The sequence below is a fragment of the Heptranchias perlo genome, chromosome 10 (genome assembly GCF_035084215.1).
Source record: "Heptranchias perlo isolate sHepPer1 chromosome 10, sHepPer1.hap1, whole genome shotgun sequence".
NCBI classification, from domain to species: Eukaryota; Metazoa; Chordata; class Chondrichthyes; order Hexanchiformes; family Hexanchidae; genus Heptranchias; species Heptranchias perlo.
Genome location: NC_090334.1, coordinates 6,577,489 through 6,598,424, shown reverse-complemented (window position 1 = coordinate 6,598,424; position 20,936 = coordinate 6,577,489). Strand labels below are relative to the sequence as shown.

The 20,936-nt window shown below is 43.3% G+C and overlaps 1 protein-coding gene across 1 annotated transcript; it reads left to right on the top strand.

Annotated features, from left to right (window-relative positions):
• The first annotated feature begins 2,879 nt into the window (after window positions 1–2,879).
• LOC137326524 (EEF1A lysine methyltransferase 3-like) lies at window positions 2,880–20,698 on the top strand. The gene is made up of 3 exons (XM_067991697.1): window positions 2,880–3,005; window positions 7,402–7,513; window positions 20,304–20,698. The coding sequence occupies exons 1-3, from the start codon at window positions 2,880–2,882 to the stop codon at window positions 20,696–20,698; spliced, it is 633 nt and encodes a 210-aa protein (XP_067847798.1).
• The last annotated feature ends 238 nt before the right edge of the window (window positions 20,699–20,936 follow it).

Below are 20,936 nucleotides of genomic sequence, written 5' to 3'. Positions count from 1 at the left end.
TGGCGAGATTTTGACAGCTTAAAACCTGAGGACAAGTTCACTGTGCGCTGATCCAGTGCACTTCTGGTTCGTGGGAGAGGCACGTGGGCTGAAATAAAAAGTGTTAAAGATCACTGTGCGCACAGTGAGGCATCTTTAAGTGAGTTTTACGACTTCCTTATTGTTTAATTTGGAATGATACTTTTATTCTCGCTTTTCCCCTGCGCTGCCGTCTCTCGGGAGTGCTCAATAAGAGCCGTTTACCAAGTCATTACTGTGAGTGAGAGACCTGAGACTCCTGGGAGTCCACAGTCTCGGGAAATAATGGAGGGTGAAAATATTTAATTGGTAGTATAACTATAGAATGGATAGATATTATTTGCCGTGTTAGGGCTATTAGAAGTAGTAATGTTTTTATTATTCGTCTTATCGGGAGCATTAATAATATTATTATTAAAATGAATGTAAAATGTAATATTTCTATCAGCATTATTAAAATATATTGATGTATTAGTGTAAGAATTAGAATGAAATGAATCATTTTATTGTCACTATTATTATTAGAATTAGTATCACTATTGTTATTATTGGGATAATTATCAATAACTATCTCCTTCCTCCGTGTAATATACTTGTTTTCGCTGGGGATGAACATTTAAGAATGAACTCTTTTAACAAACGTCTTCCCTCGTAATAACTCATCTATTGACACCGGGGGGGGCGTAAATAGATTTGAAAAGAGAAATCTTTTGATACGTAACTTTTTAGAGAAAGGGAAGTGTCAGATTAGAATATGTACAAGGAGGGAGAAAGATGGAATTCACCACTTTTCATTTACCGATTGGAAAGTAAAAGGTGAAATTGTTCGATTATATTTAGAGCTTATCTTCCTCAGTATCAGAATGTGGGTTATGACTGGAGGATGTGCGATTTAAATGAAGACAATTGACCAGATTATTATTGGAACCCTTCCTGTACCCAGGACCAGAGCTCAAATCACCCAGCTGCAATTGATGGATTTCTTGTAAAGTTTTTGAAATGAATTCAGTATTTGTGACCCCACTAGTCAAGATCGCAGTTTATTCTTTTCCATTTCTCCCTTTCCATTTCTTTCTTTATTTTATTTATCCTTCTATTTATCCACCGATATAATTAAAGGTTTTGCATTTCCGCAGGGAAACAAGTCTGCGGGCATAATTTCTAGGGTTTGGAAAGTGCCTGATACGTGGGGGAACACAAATTTTCTGAAATTTGAGCCTATGAAACCTCTATCTGCAAAACCAATAAGTTTTCACCAACGTTTTTAAAGACATTTGAATTCACTACCAAACAAACAACGAACAACCGCAACAATTAATAAAATCCCTTAAGTAAACCAAGTTGTCTTGAGCGCCTATATTTGTTCCTCAGAGACCCCCAAAAATGTAGTAAGCACATAATCTAAAATATATTGAGCTTGCTGTGTCTGGTGAGCTTATTCGGGGGATCAGCCTCCTGCATCATGCAGTCACGCCTGCAGATTCACATTCCTACCACTGGACGGAGGTCCATGCGACCCAGAAGCTGGAGCTCCCCTTACCGACCGCGCCATGAATGCACTTTCAGGGAAATTGTCTGACTTTCCCGGGTCGACGCCATGGGTGATTCACTAGTAAATTCAAAAATATTGAGGCAGAAAGTCACAAAATCTATCTATCTCATATTACAGCAACAAAATAACTCATCTCTGCGGGGGTCTCCTTTCTATCAAAGCTTCTTTCATTCATTGATGTTTTAATTCTAATTCATTCTCATAATGTGTATATATCTGGCAAGACTGCATTTAATGCCCATCCCCAGTTACGCGGAAAAGGTTTGATGGACCTTCCTCTTGAATCGCAGTCTGTGTGGTGAATCTGCTCCCACATTGAGCCGTTTGCTCCAACTGAGTGGCTTGTCGGCCACTTCAGAGAGCAGTTCAAAGTCAACCACGTTGGTGTATCACTGGAGTCACCTATGGGCCCGAGCAGGTAATGTCAGCATGTTTCCTTCCCAATGGGATGGCTCCGTGATCACTTTTACTGATAAGAGCTTTTCATTTGCAGCTTAAAGAAACTGAATTGAAATTCATGCGGTGGGATTTAAGCTGTATTATTAGTCCAGTAACCGAACCTCTACACCACCACAGGCAAATCACAGACTCGAAGCTTAAGTACTGGCACTTGTGCAGAGGGGAGGATGAGAACATAGAAAATCAGTTGACATTTTCTCTTCAACTCGCCTTTATTATTTTAATCTATCACGGGGTCTTTGAATATTTCGATTTAATTCCCCGGCTTACAAATTATACTCTCTCTCCCTCAATCGTTGTCACATCAGCTTCTCTTTTCTTTCTTCTCTCTTTCTATCTCTCCTTTACTTTGGGAATTGGGCTACTCCCCCCCCCCCCCCCCGCCCCCCGCGCCCCCGTCCTCTACACGGGCTCCTTGTCGTTTGGCAAACCAATAAATTTAATTTAGTACCACACAGTTATCTGGGGTGTAAAGATGCCCAATAGATAAAGGTTTGTTTGGGTATGTAATGGTGTCACCGAGTTAAAAAGCGTCGCTCCTTGTTACGATCAAGGAACAATGTTGGGCTCATGCTGAATTTGGTGGATTATTTTATTTGAAAGTTCTATCCATGTTAAAGTGGAGAGAGCTTTCCTGTGTTTTGCTGAAGGTCTTCCTGAGATATTCTGCCATTTAAAACGATTAAATAGTGCGCTGTCTTTCTATATCAGATTCTCCTTAACGTCTTTTTTTAATCCGAGAAAAAACCCTTGGAGTGGACACGTGGGTCTGAAACTGATAGAAATCCGCATCCGGAACTGAAGGGAATCTACTTGGACATCAGAGAGAGTCCGTTCGAAATCAGAGAGGATGAGCAGCACGGATGAGAGCAGTCTCCCCTTGGAGGAGAAGCAGTATGAATTTTGTGGACATTCTTTAAAGATCGCTACGTTTCGAGGAGCTTCTTTAGGCGTCTCTGCTTATGTCTGGGGACCTGTAAGTCTAATGCCTCTGTTTCAAGTGTATTGTTTGGGTTTAAAAGTGAACTCCCGACCTATTGGAACGTATTTGCAATTGTCCGCTGTAGTTTTGACTACACTCGCATGGATTGGAAGCGGGTATCGGTGCCAGCATATCTCCAGAGTCAGCTCCCGCTCTGATTCCGAGGCAGAATGGTACCGGCCCCTTCATGGAGCGTGTTCTTTCTCCACTTGGCAGCGTGGATCTCCTGGGCGGTGTATAATAATGATAATGGTCTGGGATTTCTAAACTGGCTTCCTTTTCAACGGTTGCGGCAGATTCATCGCAACTGAGGTATAAGAAATAAAGACGTGCATTGGTATGGGGCCTTTCACGACCTCAGGGCGCCCCAAAGCGCTTTACAGCCAATGAATTACTTTTGAAGTGTAGTCACCGTTATGATGTAAGAAACTGGACAGCCATTTTGCGCACAGCAATATCCCAGAAACAGCAATGAAATAAATGACCAAATATATTGGCCAGGACTCGGGGAGAATTCCCCTGCTCTTCATCCAGTAGTGCCATGGAATCTTTTACGTCTACCTGAGAGGTTTAACATCCCATCCGAGGAGTGGCACTGACAGTGTAGCACTCTCTCAGTACTGCACTGAAGTGTCAGCCTCAAGTATCTGGAGTGGGACTTAAACCCACAACATTCTGACTCAGCATGAGTGCTCCCACTGAGCTACAGCTGACACCCACACTGCTTGCGATCTGAGAGTGCACATCTTAGATTCCACAGCTCATTGGTTTTTTGCACGTGTTTTTTTATAGTAACGCTGTACACCAGGATTTCTGAAGAATTTCCCGATGGCGGACGTGTCGCAATTTGTATCCGACTGTTGTCGGCTGTAATTACTATTTACACTAGTTACTTGCACTGAAAAAATATTTGCACAGTCTAGGACCCACACAACACCACCGGCATTAAAACAATATTGAAAGAGAAAAGCTTGTATTTCGACAGCGCCTTGCACGATCAAAGGACGCTCCAAAGCACTATACGAGCGGTGAAGTACTTTTGAAACGTTGACACTGCTGTCATGTAGGGAAACCCAGCAAGTCCCACAAACAGCAATAAGATAAAAGATCAGATAAGTGCTAGTGGCGATGGCTGAGGAATAAACATTGGTCAGAACAATTCCTCTGCTCTTTTTGAATGGCGCCATGTAACCTTTGGCATCCACCTCAAAGGGCAGACGTTTAATGTCTCATTCGAAAAAAGACATGTGACACGGGGCAACGCCCCCTCGGGGCTCTTTGAAGCCTTTGGCTGAATTATGATCTCAAGTCCTCGAGTGGGGTATGAAGCCACAATCCTTCTGAATCACAGACCAGGGGGCTGTACCATTGTGCCAAGACACCAACTAAGCCGCTTTTGCCACCGAATATATGGAGCCTATTAAAACGGCAGCCTGCAATGACCACTTTCCCCTGTGGAAAGTAACCTTTTGATGTCCAATGACACAAATAGACCAACACCCTGTTGACCAGTGATGTCTTTCGGCTCCGTTAGGTGTCCTCTGATGAAATGTCTATCGCTGACAGCACAATCCTGCTTCAATAGTACCATTCGCTCCCCATTCAGAGTCTGCAGCCACTCGCCTCAGACTGGTAATGCAGTATAACTGCAGTCTCGGTCTTTATTTTTAAATTCTGATCTCTTTCCTCGGATGCCCACACTGTTCTCACCGTGTACCCAGCTGTGAAAGATGAATACATTATTTGTAAATACCGAACGTCCTTTCTTACCCAGTATGTAAAAAGCCCAACAAGAGAGGAATCACTGCTGGATCTAATAATGGGAAATAGATACAGAACAGATAAAAGAAGTATGTGTAGGGGACCATCTAGGCAATAACAATCACAATATAATAAGGTTTAAGATAAAGAAGGAGAAGGAGATAAGCAAGACAAAGACCAAAGTAATAAATTGGAAAAATGTTGATTTTCAGAGGATGAGAATGAAACTAGGAAAGGCAAAGTGGAAAAAATTACTGATAAACAAAGAATCAGAACTGGAGTGGGAAACATTTAAAACAGTGATCAATACAGTCCACTCAAAAGTAAGAACAAAACTGGCCAGCAGTGATACTACATGGGTGAATAAAGAAATAATGGCACAATTGAAACTAAAGAAAAAGGCATACACTAAGTACATAAACAACAAAGGAGGATGACAAAAGGGAATATGATAAGGTTAAGAAAGAAGTTTAAAAAAGCAATTCAGAAGGCAAAGAGAAACGATGAAATTAAATTATTAAGGAATATAAAAAGAAATAGAAAAATATTCTACAGACACATAAATAACAAAAGAAAAATCAGGATAGGGATAGGGCCACTAAGAGAAACACAAGATAAACTCACAGGTAATGACAGTGAATTGGCAGAAATATTAAATAATTACTTTACCTCAGTAATTACCAGGGAGACTAACATGGTGGGCATAACATTAGATGAAGAGATCAAAAAAGATATAAAGATATTTAAGATAGAAAGGGGGGATATAATTGATAAACTAACCAAACTTAGAGAGGATAAAACCCCTGGTCCAGATGGATTGCATCCGTGTGTGTTAAAAGAAGTTTTGGAAGAGATAATAGAGGCACTATATATATAAATTCATTAGAAAAGAGAATAGTGCCAGAGGACTGGCGGACAGATAATGTTATTCCTATATTTAAAAAGGGAGGTAAAACCAGTCCAGGGAACTATTGACCAATTAGCTTAACGTCAGTGGTAGGAAAGATAATGGAATCGCTACTCAAAGATGTAATAGAAACACATCTAGAAACCGAAAATAACAAAGAAATTCAGCTGGGATTTCAAAAGGGAAGGTCCTACTTGACCAACCTTATTGGATTCTTTGAAGAAGTAGCAGAAAGGGTAGACAGGATAATGCAGTAGATGTAATACCTTTAGATTTTCAAAAGACCTTCAATAAGGTACTGCATTATAGACTCACGACTAAGGTCAAAGCATGTGGAGTCAGGGGATAAGTGACAGAATTGATAGCAAGTTGGCTAGAAAACAGAGAATAGGGTTATAAAGATAGTTACTCACACTGGCAAAAGGTGGGAAGTGGTGTTCCACTGTTCACCATTTACATAAATGTTTTGGAAGTGCAATTTCAAAATTTGTGGATGACACCAAGTTGGGAGGTATAGTTAATATCCATAGATGGACTGTGACAAAATATAGGAAGACATTAATGAACTTGCAGAATGGGTGTGTAATTTGCAAATGAATTTCAATATAGAAAAGTGTGAGCTATTACATTTTGGTAGGAAGAATAAGGAGGCCACATGCTGCTTGGATAAAAAGCGTCAAAATGGGGTAGAGGAGCAGAGAGAAATGGGGGTCCAAATGCACAGATGCACAAATCACTAAAAGTAGTGACGCAGGTTAATAAGGCCTGAATAAAAAAGCAAACCAAGCACTGAGGTTCATTTCTAGAGGGATAGAATTGAAAAGCAGAGAAGCTATGTCAAACTTATATAGAATCTTGATTCAACCACACTTGGAGTACTGTGAACAGTTCTGGTCTCCATTTTACAAAAATATAGAGGCACAGGAGAAGGTGCAAAAAAGATTTACTAGGATGATACCAGAACTGAGAGGTTATACCTATCAGGAAAGATTGAACAGGCTGGGGCTCTTTTCTCCAGAAAAGAGAAGACTGAGGGGTGACCTGATAGAAGCCTTTAAGACTATGAAAGGATTTTTTAGGGTAGACGTGGAAAACATGTTTCCAGTTGCGAAGGAGACCAGAACTCGGGGTCATAAATATAAGATCTTCACTAATGAATCCAATAGAGAATTCAGGAGAAACTTCTTTACCCAGAGAATGGATACAACGTGGAACTCGCTACCACAAGGAATAGTTGAGGCGACTAGCATAGATGCATTTAAGGGGAATCTAGATAAACAAATGAAGGAGAAAGGAATGGAAGGATATGCTGAAGTAGGGAGGGAGGAGGCTCGTCTGGAGCATAAAAAACAGCATGGACCTATTGGGTTGAATGGCCTGTTTCCGTGCTGTACATTCTATGTAATTCTATGTAAGGGGTGGGAAGGGAATGAATGGCTATAGTCGGATTGGAACACTCCATGTTCCATTATACATCTCTCATCTCCTGAATTCTCCATAGACCAACCCCTGCCCCACACCGAAATCAAGAGGTTGGGAAGGTGACCTGTGAGCAGGACTCTGTCAAGGCCGCTCTGACCTGCCCACATGAAGTTGACTGAGTGACCTTTCAACAACGACCCCATCCCCGGCAACAATCCTTTCCCCCCTCTTCCCACATTGTCCTAGTGCTTTGTGCACCTTGTAAATTGATTCGCTTTAATATGAATGTGTTTTTTTCAGGGGCTTTTCCTTTGTCGCTACTTTGAGGATGAGAAGTTTAATTTTACTGGGAAGAAGGTGCTTGAACTGGGATCTGGCACTGGGATTGTGGGGATTTTAGCGGTGCTGCTGGGTAAGTTAATTCTGCAGTTATTATTCATAGTATTTATCCCTCCAGTTAGTAATTAAAATGCTTATCCCTATAGTTATGATTCATAGTCCTTACTACAATAGTTACTGTTCACTGTGCCTATTAGTTTATTTACTATTCGTAATGCTTAAAATTCATAAATATTATTCATGGTGCTTACCCCTCTAGTTGCTATTTATAATCTATAGGTACAATTATAGAGCTGACCCAAATAGTTACTATTAATCGCAGATATCCCTATAGTTAGTACTTGTAGGGGTTACCCCTATAGTAATTATTTGTCGTGCATCGTGCTAAAATAACTATTTGTAGTTGTTACTCCTATCATTGGTTTTCGTCTTTCTTGCCTCTCCAGTTACTACATGCAGTCCATCCTCCGATAATTCCACTTCAAGGTGTTAACCCATACAGTCACTGTTAGGAACATAGGAACAGGAGTAGGCCATTCAGCCCCTCGAGTCTGTTCCACCATTCAATTAGATTATGACTGAACTGTATTTTAACTCAATTTATCTGCATTGACTCCCTATCCCTTAATACCCTTATTTCACAAAATTAGATCAATCTCAGTTTTGAGTTTTACAATTTTACCCCCTGCCTCAACAGCATTTTGGGGAGAGAGTTCCAGATTTCCACCACCCTTTGTGTGATGAAGTGCTTCCTGACATTACCCTTGAATGGCCTCACTCTAAGTTTAAAGGTATGCACCCATGTTCTGGACTACCCGATCAGAAAATATAGTTTCTCTCTATCTACCCTATTAAAACCTTTAATCAGAGAATGATAGAATCATAAAATAAAACAGCACAGAAAGAGACCATTCAGCCCATCGTGCCTGTGCCAGCTCTTTGGTAGAGCTGTTCAATTAGTCCCACTCCTCAGCTCTTTCCCCATAGATCTGCACATTGATTCCCTTCAAGTATTTATCCAATTCCCTTTTCAAAGTTACTATTGAATCTGCTTCCACCACCCTTTCAGGCAATGCATTCCAGATCACAGCAACTCATTGCAATTTTTTTCCTCATGTCGCCTCTCGTTCTTTTGCCAATCACGTTAAGTCTGTGTCCTTTGGCTATTGACCCTTCTGCCACTGGAAACAATTTCTCCTTATTTACTCTCATTCATGATTTTGAACACTTCTACCAAATCACCTCTTAACCTTCTCTGCATTAGCTTCTCCAGTCTCTCCACATAACTGAAGTCCCTCTTCCCTGGAACCATTCTAGTAAATCTCTTCTGCACCCTCTCCAAGGCCTTGACATCCTTCCTAAAGTGTGGTGCCCAGAATTGAACACAATACTCCAGCTGATGCCTAACCAGTGTTTTATAAAGGTTCAAGATAACTCCTTGCTTTTGTACTCTATGCCTCTATTAATAAAGCCCGTGATCCGATCTGCTTTTTTAACAGCCTTCTCAACTTGTCCTGCCACCTTCAAAGATTTGTGTACATAAACCCCCAGGTCTCTCTGTTCCTGCACCCCCTTTAAAATTGTACCATTTAGTTTATATTTCTTCTCCTCATTCTTCAAAGCAAAATGTATCACTTTACACTGCGCTGCCTTATATTTCATCTGCCACGTGTCTGCCAATTTCACCGGTCTGTCTATGTTCTCCTGAAGTCTGTTACCGTCCTTCTCATTGTTTACTACATTCTGAGATTCGTGTCATCTGCAAACTTTGAAATTGTGCCCTGCATACCCAAGTCCAGGACACAATTTGCCCAGAAATTGCTGTCAAAATAACAGTGAGGCTGGTGGCATTATTTATGTGCAAAGCGCAGAGCAACTCCAGGCGAGCGCAGATGCGAGGTTAAACATGAAAATCCGGAAATTGTGCCACTCCACCGTTAGCTTCATGAAAATTGCATCTCACTCTCTGCCTCTCCATTCAAATGCATTGAACAGCATGAAGTTCCTGTACTTGCACGGCAGATATTAACTAAACTCACCATAGAAAGTTAGGGCTTGTCCATTTCTGTCTAAGTATCCTTTTTAACAGCATGATAAGTGTTAATTACTGCCAAACAACCTCTCTGGCACTGAAAATTAACTGTTATAAGTGTGGAGTCACATTCCTTCAGCTTTTAATTGTTGTTAGAGATTTTTCTTAAATTTAAATAAATTATTTTTAACTTTATTATTTGTCTCTTTTATCCCTCTCTCTCTTAATCCAATCTTTCTTTGCCTCTCTGTATTTCTCTATCTGTATCTGATTTGACATTGAATTCATTATTCTAACTTACACTTCCTCGTTCAGACTCTGCGCTGCTCATTGCACAATCCTTCAATCTGATTGGTGAAGATGATACACAGTTGTTTCCCCTGTTTACACAGATCCCAGATGCCCTGTAGAGGGCGCTGCACCATTTCCATCTCCCACTTCCAGCAACTTCCATTGAAAGATCTCATGGAAATGAAACAGGCAACGGCAAGTCTAACTAACAGCGGGTGCCTTTCGTTGACCAGCTACAGCAAATTCTGGCCCATTATATATCAAAAAGAGCAGTAGTCCTAATACTGACCCCTGGGGAACACCACTGTAAACTTCCCTCCAGTCTCAAAAACACCATTAATCTCTCCTTTCTGTCCCCTGGCCAATTTTGTATCCATGCTGCCACTGTCCCTTTAATCCAATGGGCTTCAATTTTGCTAACAAGCCTGTTATGTGGTACTTTATCCAACGCCTTTTGAAAGTTTATATACACAACATCAACCACACCTCACTCATCAACCCACTCTGTTACTTCATCAAAGAATTTAATCAAGTTAGTCAAACACAATCTGTGCTAACTTTCACTTATTAGCCCATACTTTTCCAAGTGCCAATTAATTTTATCCCAGATAATTTTCTATAAATGTTTCCTCATCACTGACATTAGGCTGATTTGTCTGTAATTGCCGGGTTTATCCTGCTCTCCTTTTTTGTAAAGGGGTGCAACATTTGCAATCCTCCAGTCTTCTGGCACAACCCCTATATCTAAGGAGGAATGGAAGATTGTGGCCAGAGCCTCTGCAATTTCCACCCTTACTTCCCTCAGTAACCTAGGATGCATCTCATCAGGACCGGGTGACTTTTCTACTTTGAGTATTGCCAACCTTTTAAGTACCTCCTCTTTATCTATTTTTATTCTATCCAATATCGCTACTACCTCCTCCTTTACTGCAAAATTAGCAGCATCCTCTTCTCTAGTAAAGACAGATGCAATGTACTCATTTCGTACCTCCACAAGAAGATCTCCTTTTTTGTCCCTAATCAGCCCCAACCTTCCTTTGACTGCCCTTTCACTATTTATATGTTTATAAAAGACTTTTGGGTTCCCTTTTATGTTACCTGCTAATCTATTCTCATAGTCTCTCTTTGCCCCTCTTATTCCCTTTTTTAGATCTCCTCTGTACTTTCTGTATCCAGCCTGGTTCTCTACTTTATTATGAACCTTACATTCGTCATAAGCCGCCTTTTTCTGTTTCATTTTAATCTCTATATCTTTCGTCATCCAAGGAGCTCTACATTTGGATGCCCTTCCTTTCCTCCTCATGGGAATGTGTCTACTCTGTACTCGAACTATCTCTTCCTTGAAGGCCTCCCATTGTTCAATTACTGATTTGCCTATCAATTTTTGATTCCAATCCACCAGGGCAAGATCCTTTTTCAACTCACTGAAATTAGCCCTCCTCCAGTGAAGTATTTTTACACTTGATTGTTCCTTGTCCTTTTCCATAACTATTCTAAACCTAATGATATTATGATCACTGTTCCCCAAATCCTCCCCCACTGAAACATGCTCCACTTCATTCCCCAGAACTAGATCTAGCACTGCTTCCTTCCTCATTGGACTGGAAACATACTGTTCCAGAAAGTTCTCTTATACATATTTCAGGAATTCCTCCCCTTCTCTGCCCTTTATACTGTTGCTATTCCAGTCTATATTAGGATAAATGAAGTCCCCCATTATCACTGCTCTATAGTTCTTGTATCTTTCTGTAATTTGACTGCAAATCTTCTCCTCTATCTCCTTCCCACTTTTGGTGGCCTGTAGTATACACCCAGTGGTGTAATAACTCATAGGAACATAGGAACATGGGGACATAGATATTAAAATGAAACAAAAATGCTCCGCTATTGTTCCTTAATTATACCCAAATAGACTCTTTGACCCCTCAACTGCATCATCCCTTTCCAGTGCTATAAAAGTTTCTTTGATCAATACTGCCACCCACTTCTTTTTTTCTTCCCTATCTTTCCTGAATACTTGTAGCCAGGAAGATTAAGAGGGAAAGATTCGATAAGGACCGTTTTCGGGCGGGGGTAGCATGATGCGTTAGTACCCCGTGCCCGATGGCCCCTATGGAGGCAGCACATGAACTTCGTGCTGCCTGCTACTTACCATGATATATCTGTACAGCCTCTCAGCAGCATGGGTAGCACCGGCTGCACGGACCATGATATCTCCTTGCAGCCAGCACTACCTGGGAAGCTGCACGGAGAATGAGGAACTTGGAAATGGGTTGTGCACAGCGAATATCATCAGCAGCCTGCACGCCTTAAAGGTACAGGTGCACATTTCAAATGGTAGATAAACAGCTTACTTGGAGAAGGGAAAAATGGCCACGGGGATAGCAGGACCAGCACGAGAGAGGGCTCCATGCTTCTCCGACGATGCTCTAGAGGCCCTGGTGGAAGGGGTGGATGAAAGGAGAGCCAACATACACCCGCAGGGTGGCCTGAGACCCTCCAGACAGCAGTTCCACAGGCATTGGCAGGCTGTGGCGCAGGAAGTCCACGTGGGTGCAGTGCCGAAAGAAGTTCAGTGATTTGGCACGAGTGGTCAAGGTGGGTGAATGCAAGTGTCAAGTGGCACATCCTACCAACTGCACCACTGCACCACGCATCACAGTCTCCGTCACCCACCCACCAACAAACACTGCCCATTCATACAAAATGCTGCACTCAGCATGCTGCATCTCACCCACACATAGTACCACATTTGCAGGCCACACAACCACCACTCACAGGTCACACAAACTGGCAGCTATTCGATTTTGCATTTGGTGGTGGTTTTTATTTATGTAGTTGGCTGAGAGGGAAACCAATGTGTAATCAGATGGAGGGCGATTTGATTACTTTGTGGGAGTGGAAAGGTGGGGAGTGCAGGACTGTTGGTGAGTTGGGGGATGTAGTTCACATTATTGATAGTGAGCACGGATCAGGCGAGCACGCAGAGCCCTTTCAGACAAGGCGTGTGGTTTCTGCTGCACCCTTGCATCTTCCTCCACCTCCTCTTCCAGCTCCATCCCCTCCTCCTCCTCCTCAGCCTCTTCCTCCTCCACCTCCTCAGCCTCCTCCTCCTCCACCTCTGGCTCAGGGTCATCTCCAATCAATGGTGGCAAAGGCTGGTCCCTCATGACGGCGAGGTTGTGCAGCATGCAGCAGACCACCACGAATCTGTCCACCCGCTCAGGGGAGTACTGCAGGGCAGTGGAAGCGTTGTTTGAGGAGGTCTATGGTGTGCTCCACAGTGTTGCATGTGGCAGCATGGCTCTCATTATAGGCCTGATGTGTACGTGTGCATGGGTTCCTGACTGGTGTCATGAGCCACGGCATGAGGGGTAGCCTTTGTCACCCTGTAACCAGCCTTTGACTTGCCGAGGCGGGTGAAAGATAGCTGGCACGTTGGACTGCCGCATGACGAAGGTGACGTGACTGCTCCCAGGGTAGTGGGCATCGACCTCCATGATTCGATACGTGTGGTCACACACCAGCTGAGGGAGTCGGTAGACGAAGACGGCTGAGTGCACACAATATGTGTGCAGTCAATGGCACAATATGTGTGCAGTCAATGGCACCCTGCACCATGGGGAAGCCAACAATGCGGGTGAACCCCCGTGCTCGCTCGTTCTGATTGTCTCTGTGGAGAGGGAAAGTGATGAACCTGTTCCTCATGTGGTACAGTGCGTCTGTGACCTCCCTTATGCAGCAGTGCACTGCATACTGAAAGATGTTGCACATGTCACCAGCAGAGCCTGAAATGGTCCTAAGCCATAGAAATTCAGTGTCACGGTGATCTTCACAGCCACAGGCAATGCTGTCCTCGCCCTGCTCTGATGCTGCAGTTGTGGCTGCACCAGTTGACAGATCTCGGTCATGGCTTCCTTGGTGAACCTCGGGCATCGGATGCAATCCTTCTCTGTCACATTGAGGTAAGACAATTGGCCCTCATTGGGTAGGGCCTCCTGCTCAGTGCCCTATGCCTCCTCGTCCTCCATGACCTGCTATGCGTGGCCGCTCTGCATGCTCCCAGTCGTGCTCAATGCCCAGCGGGAGCCCAAGCAGACCGCCCATGGTTCCCAGGAATGTTGTTCAACCACGGTTTTAACTTTCCGAACCATAACGCAATACCTGCCAAAGCACTCTCAAATGTAATGTAGGAACTCTCAATAAGAATAGGGAGCTTCAAAATCACTTCCTACTCCTCCAGCAGCAAGAAGCAATAATCCAGCAACTAACCTGCAACATCTGCATGGCCCCTTTAAATAGCGCTGGTGGGGGGTCCATCAGGCACTGTAAGACACATTCAGATGGTCGGGGATAAGACTGTGCGTTGAGTTGAGCGTTAAGGTCCAAAATGGTGTCTATCACTTTAAATCAGCGCTGGAAACGTGTGTGCGCATCCAAAGGCACCATCTTGGATGTCAGGGAGGCCGTTTAGCGCCGAAACAACGGGTGCTACACGGCCCAATTTAGCGCCAGTAGTTCCCAATCCTCCCCTTCTTTGAGTCATGTCGCTGCTACTGCCACTATATCACAGTCCAATGTGGTGACTTGTGTCAGCCGCTCGCCAACTTTATTTACCTAGCTACGTGCACATGCAATCCAAACTCATCTTCAACTGCCTCGCATTTGCCCCCTATCTGGTCCCTCCTATTTCTGAACTATTCTTTATTCTATTGTTATTTGTCTCTCCCATTTCTTTGTGCACCTTGTTTCTCCTCTCTAATGTTTTATCCTGATACCCATCCCTCTCCCAAATTCATTTAAACCCTCCCCCACAGCACTAGTTAACTTCCCCCGAGGACATTAGTCTCAGCTCTGTTGAGGTGCAACCTGTCCATCTTAAACCCTCTTGCCCTAGAACTGATCCCAATGCCACAGGAATCTGTAGTCCTCCCTCCTGCACCATTTCTCCAGTCATGCATTAACCTGTTTTATCCTGCTATTCCTATACACACTAGCACGTGGCATTGGGAGTAATCCAGAGATCACTACCTTTGAGGTCCTGCTTTTTAACTTCCTCCCTAGCTCCTGAAACTCTGACTGCAGGACCTCAACCCTTTTCCTTCCTAAATCATTGGTTTTCACATGATTTCTGGCCCCCACCTCAAATGTTCTGCACCCTCTCAGTGATGTCCTTTACCCTGGCACAAGCGAGGCAACCCAACATACCGGACTTATGTTGGCGGTTGCCGAAAAGCCAGTCTGTTCCCCTAACAGTTGAAACCCCTATAACTACTACATTCCTGCGATTCATTGTCTCCCTCCACCTCCCCCACCCCCGACCCCATGCAGTTCTTTTCCCCATGGTGCCATGCTCCGGACTGTGCTCCTTCAAGGTGTCGTCACCCTCACCGGTATTTAATACTGAAAACAGGCTAGTAAGTGCCACACTACCAGAGGATTCCTGCATTGCCTCCCCCTTCCTACCCTGCCAGATGGCCAACCATTTACTGGGAGCTCTCTGTAGCTGACCACCTCCTAGAACATTCCTAACAGCACTGTGGGAGAACCGTCACCACACGGACTGCAGCGGTTCAAGAAGGCGGCTCACCACCACCTTCTCGAGGGCAATTAGGGATGGGCAATAAATGCCGGCCTTGCCAGCGACGCCCACATCCCGTGAACGAATAAAAAAAAACATATGATTCAGGAAATTCTCAGCCTCCCTGAGTCCTGAAGTGTCCTGGATTTCCCAAATGGAGCAGGAATTGCAGCCAATGGGTCTCAGCTGTCCCACCATTCCATTTAGAGTCTATTTATAATATATTCTTATTTATTACAATTTCGGATCCCTTCAGTGTTAGTATCTCCTACTTCGTTTATTTTATCCCCTTAGATACTTATCCTAAATACTTAGCTGTAATTCCTCGGGCTCCACCCTCTGCACTGGTCGTGATGTCACTTCTTCAGTTTTCTCCCTGTGCTGTTTATGTACCTCAGACCTCCCTCGATGCTCTCTGCCACTCTAACCGTGCCTGTGCTATTTATGCTCCTCAGGCCTCCCTCGAGGCTCTCTGCCACTCTAACCGTGTCTGTGCTGTTTATGTTCCTCAGACCTCCCTCGATGCTCTCTGCCACTCTAACCGTGTCTGTGCTGTTTATGTTCCTCAGACCTCCCTCGATGCTCTCTGCCACTCTAACTGTGCTTGTGCTGTTTATGTTCCACAGGCCTCCCGCGATGCTCCCTCTTAAATACCTCAATTAGATCACCCATTAATCTTCTATATTCAAGGAATTAGAAGCCTCGTCTATGCAACTTGTCCTCACAATTTAATCCTTTTAATCCCGGTATCATTCTGGTGAATCTGCACTGCACCCTATCTAAGGCCTGTGTATCCTTCCTGAGGTGCGGTGGCCAGAAACGAGCGCAGTTCTCCAGATGTGGTCGAACCAGAGCTTTATACAACTAGAGCATAACTTCTATCCCTTTGTATTGTAGCCCAAGTGAGATAAAGGCTAACATTCCATTAGCCTTTTAAATTATTTTTTTATCTATCCTCTAGTTTTTAGTGATTTCTGTACATGGACTCCTAAATCTCTCTGCTCTTCCGCAGTTCTTGGCTTCTTACCATTGAGAAAATACTCTGATCTATCTTTCTTAGGTCCAAAGTGGATGACCTCATCTTTCCCCACATTGAACTCCATCTGCCACAGTTTTGCCCATTCACTTAATCTATCAATGTCCCTTTTCAACTTTCTGCTCCCATCTACATACTTACTGTGCCACCTAACTTAATGTCGCCAGCAAACTTGGATAAACGGCTCCCTATTCCTTTCATCTAATTAATTTATAAATATAGTGAAAAGCTGAGGACCCAGTTCAGATCACTGGGGATCACCACTTGTCACATCCTGCCAATTTGAGCACATGCCCATTATCCCTACTCTCTACCTCCTACCTGTTTTTTTTTTATTCGTTCATGGGATGTGGGCATCACTGGCGAGACAAGCATTTATTGCCCATCCCTAATTGCCCTCGAGAAGGTGGTGGTGAGCCGCCTTCTTGAACCACTGCAGCCTGTGTGGTGATGGTTCTCCCACAGTGCTGTTAGGTATGGAGTTCCAGGATTTTGACCCAGCGACGATGAATGAACGGCGATATATTTCCAAGTCGGGATGGTGTGTGACTTGGAGGAGAATGTTCAGGTGGTGTTGTTCCCATGTGCTGCTGCTCTTGTCCTTCTAGGTGGTAGAGGTTGTGGGTTTGGGAGGTGCTGTCGAAGAAGCCTTGGCGAGTTGCTGCAGTGCATCCTGTGGATGGTACACACTGCAGCCACTGTGCGCCGGTGGTGAAGGGAGTGAATGTTTAGGGTGGTAGATGGGGTGCCAATCAAGCGGGCTGCTTTGTCCTGGACGGTGTCAAGCTTCTTGAGTGTTGTTGGAGCTGCACTCATCCAGGCAAGTGGAAAGTGTTCCCTCACACTCCTGACTTGTGCCTTGTAGATGGTGGAAAGGCTTTGGGGAGTCAGGGGGTGAGTCACTCGCCGCAGAATACCTAGCCTCTGACCTGCTCTTGTAGCCACAGTATTTATCTGGCCGGTCCAGTTAAGTTTCTGGTCAATGGTGACCCCCAAGATGTTGATGGTGGGGGATTTGGTGATGGTAATGCCATTGAATGTCAAGGGGAGGTGGTTAGACTCTCTCTTGTTGGAGATGGTCATTGCCTGGCACTTTCCTAACCAATTCCCTACCCATGTCAATACGTTGCCTCTAGTTCCATGCACTTTCATTCTTTCATTATGGAATACCTTCTGGAAGTCCATATAAATAATATCCATAGATGCTCCCTTATCTACCACGTTCCTGACCTCCTCAAAAATTTCAAATGGTTTAGTTATACAGGACTTACCCTTTACAAATCCATGCTGGCTCTCCTGATCAGTTCATATTTATCCAAGTGCTATTCATAGTGAATACCCTGTAATAGCTATTCATGACGGTTACCCCTTTAATTAATATTTATATTGCTTAGTACTGTGATTAATATTGATTATCTTTACCCTACTTCTTTCTATGCGTATTGTACACTCCTATAATTACTATTCATAATGCTTATCCCTATAATTACTATGCGTTGTACATAAGCCTCCAGTCATTGTGTATACACCCATAATTACTATTCCAGTGCATACTTCTGTAATTACTATTAATGATGGTTGCCGCTAAAATTAACATTCTTAGTGCTTATATTTATTATTCGTAGTGTTAATCCCAATAATTACTGTTTAGTTTTACCCCTACAGTTTCTATTCATAGCGACTAGCCCTATAATTACTAGTCACATTGTTTACCGCTATAAATATTATTCGTAGTGCTGACCTGTAAAATTGGAGTACATACCCTTTATCCCTACTCTCTATCTCCTACATCCTAACCAATTCCCTACCTATTTCAATAAGTTGCCTCTAATTCCATGCACTTTCATTTTTGTGTACTGTCTCTTATGTGGAACCTTATTGAATGCCTTCTGGAAGTCCACATAAATAATATTCATAGACGCTTCCCTTATCAACCACGATCCTGACCTCCTCAAAAAATTCAACTGGGTTAGTTACATACATGACTTACACTTTACAAATCCATGCTGGCTCTCTTAATCTTAATCTTCATCACTATTCTAGTGCATAGCTCTGTAATTACTATTCATCACGGTTGCCGGTAACATTAATATTCTTAGTGCTTATATTTACTATTCGTAATGTTGATCCCAATAGTTAATATTTCATTTTACCTCTACAGTTTCTATTCATAGCGACTAGCCCTATAATTACTAGTCACATTGTTTACCACTATAATTGTTATTCAAAGTGCTTACCGGTAAAATTACGATTCATAGTACTACCGCTATAATTACTATTCACAATGCTTATCTCTATAGTTACTATTCCTGTATTTACAATCTTCTTACCACAATCTTTCACTCAGGCATTTAAAACATACTTAAGCTGAGTGTATCGAATACAAAATATTCTTGTCATTCAATAATTTGTTCAAAATATCGTATCTACAGCTCCCATCGGCTCAGAGAATTCATCCACTGACTTACTGGGCCATATGAACAAGGAAAACTGATTTGTTAGCATACGTCAGCCGGGGGTTGGGGTGTTACAATTGGCGCGAGTGGGGCGCTTCAGTTGACGGTGATCCGGGCGTCACAACTGGCGGTGATAAGCGCATTACAATTGAGCTCAGTGCCCTTGAGCTATGGAGAGGAAATTCGAGTTGGGCTCCCGCTTCTGACACTATCCGATGGGCCACCAACACCCACATCAACAGTGGTCGCTTAGGGCAGGCGTCAGAGCATAATCGGTCCTCCCTGGGCCCATATCCCAAAACGGAGTCAATGTTTTCAGGAGAGGTGAGAAGGATTAGAAAGAAAACTCTTGTCTTGTGGGACATATGTACAAATCAGTGGATTTCCACATCCAGCAGCGGCACCACAGGAAATCACAGTGATCAACACAGGGATTGGTCGGGTCCAATAATACTCGTATTGCCACACTAACAAGGAGAAACGATGCAAACCATTACAGAATGACCCAAAAAGCATTCAATGGAATATTGTTAAGGTATAATTATTACTTGCACATGAATTCATACTAGACCCAGCTTCATATCCAAGGATCCAACGGACTGCTGGCGACCCAACTAGATTTCAGAGAAAGGATCCAAGTCGGCAATCTGCCAATAGGATGGAATTCGAAGTTGCTGGTAGATTAATGTTCCGTCATTAGATGTCACTAGCACCGTCCCTAATTGCTACACTCTACCCTAACCTATGGAACATGTCATCAACATTAAAAATTACAGCGCCAAACCTCCTGGGCTGGTCCCAGATTACGAATATTTGATCTTAATAATTTTCCCCGCAACACTCCATGGTACTTAATATAAGTGTCTTGTTAAAGCTACATTAATGAAAAAGTTTTAACTGGAAAGCGAGTTCAGGTTCTGAATCTTTCCCTGTCCATTTTATTCTGTTCGGCTGAATAAAAGATTGGATTAGGCAAGGCTAAGGTATTCCGCGTGTTTAAAAGCTGGGCACTTTTTTTAGCACCGAACAAGATATCTCTATATACGCAATGGCAAACTGGTGGAATTGTAACAATGTAAAATTCCCACAGACCTGAATGTTTCGACTTGATCAGGCGTTGGAGAAAATTCACGCTAAAGTAATGTGAACGCTTCCTTGCCCAACGCAGTACCCACTAGCACCGATTTCTGATCTTCCTGTGAAACCTACATTGCAGACAACGCATGTAGAACAGGCGCGTGTGGGTGATCTCAACTTACTGAATCCCCTTCAGGACATGTGCTCCGTACTCTGTGGGCCATTCTGCTTCTGTCTGGCTCTTTGGCTCAAGGCCACTGCGAATTGACCAGAGAGATACCTTCTATTTAGAGAATTCTACTTGTCTTTCTCTTCCCGTGATCAGAATGTATGTTGCAACTCGTGCTGCGGAGAAATCGTAGGGTAAATGTGTTGGGTTTTTTTTGCCAGGTGGAGATGTGACCATGACGGACAAAGCGATCGTTTTGAAGCAAATAGAACATAACGTTTCTGCTAACATTCCAGCCACCTCCAGACACCGTTCAAAAATCCGAGCCCTTGCTTGGGGTAACGATCAGAATAATTTTCCAACCGACTTTGATATCATCCTCGGGTCGGACATTGTGTACAACCCAACGCAATTTCAAAATCTTATCCAGACACTGCTGCATATCGCCAAAGAAAAAACTACCATTTACCTGTCTTCGGATGTGAAGTACAGAGAGGGGGCCGCCGATTTCCACGATGTACTCCTGCCAACGAGGTTTAACTGCGAGCTCATTCATACAAGTGGGAGTAACTGTATTTACAAAGTGACCAAAAAAGCCCCAGGCGATGAGGACTAGTATCTGATGCAGAGACGGAGAGAGTGCGATCAATGTCTCACTGAACACCACTCAATGGATTCACGAGGTTTATTAACTTTTTCAAAAGTCAGTTTGAATAAACAGCTTGTGTTTTCCCTCCTTTCGTTTCCTTTTCCAAGTTCCTTCCCGCCTTTCCCAAAAATTGATGATTCATACTGGCACATTACATTAATATATTTAACATGTACACTTACCCTTAGAGGAGATTAAGAATTAA

Coding starts and splice junctions, on each gene's coding strand:
- LOC137326524 (XM_067991697.1), top strand. CDS start 2,880: ATGAGCAGCACGGATGAGAGCAGTCTCCCCTTGGAGGAGAAGCAGTAT. Junction 3,006..7,401: donor CTGCTTATGTCTGGGGACCT/GTAAGTCTAATG, acceptor TGTTTTTTTCAG/GGGCTTTTCCTTTGTCGCTA. Junction 7,514..20,303: donor GATTTTAGCGGTGCTGCTGG/GTAAGTTAATTC, acceptor TTTTTTTGCCAG/GTGGAGATGTGACCATGACG.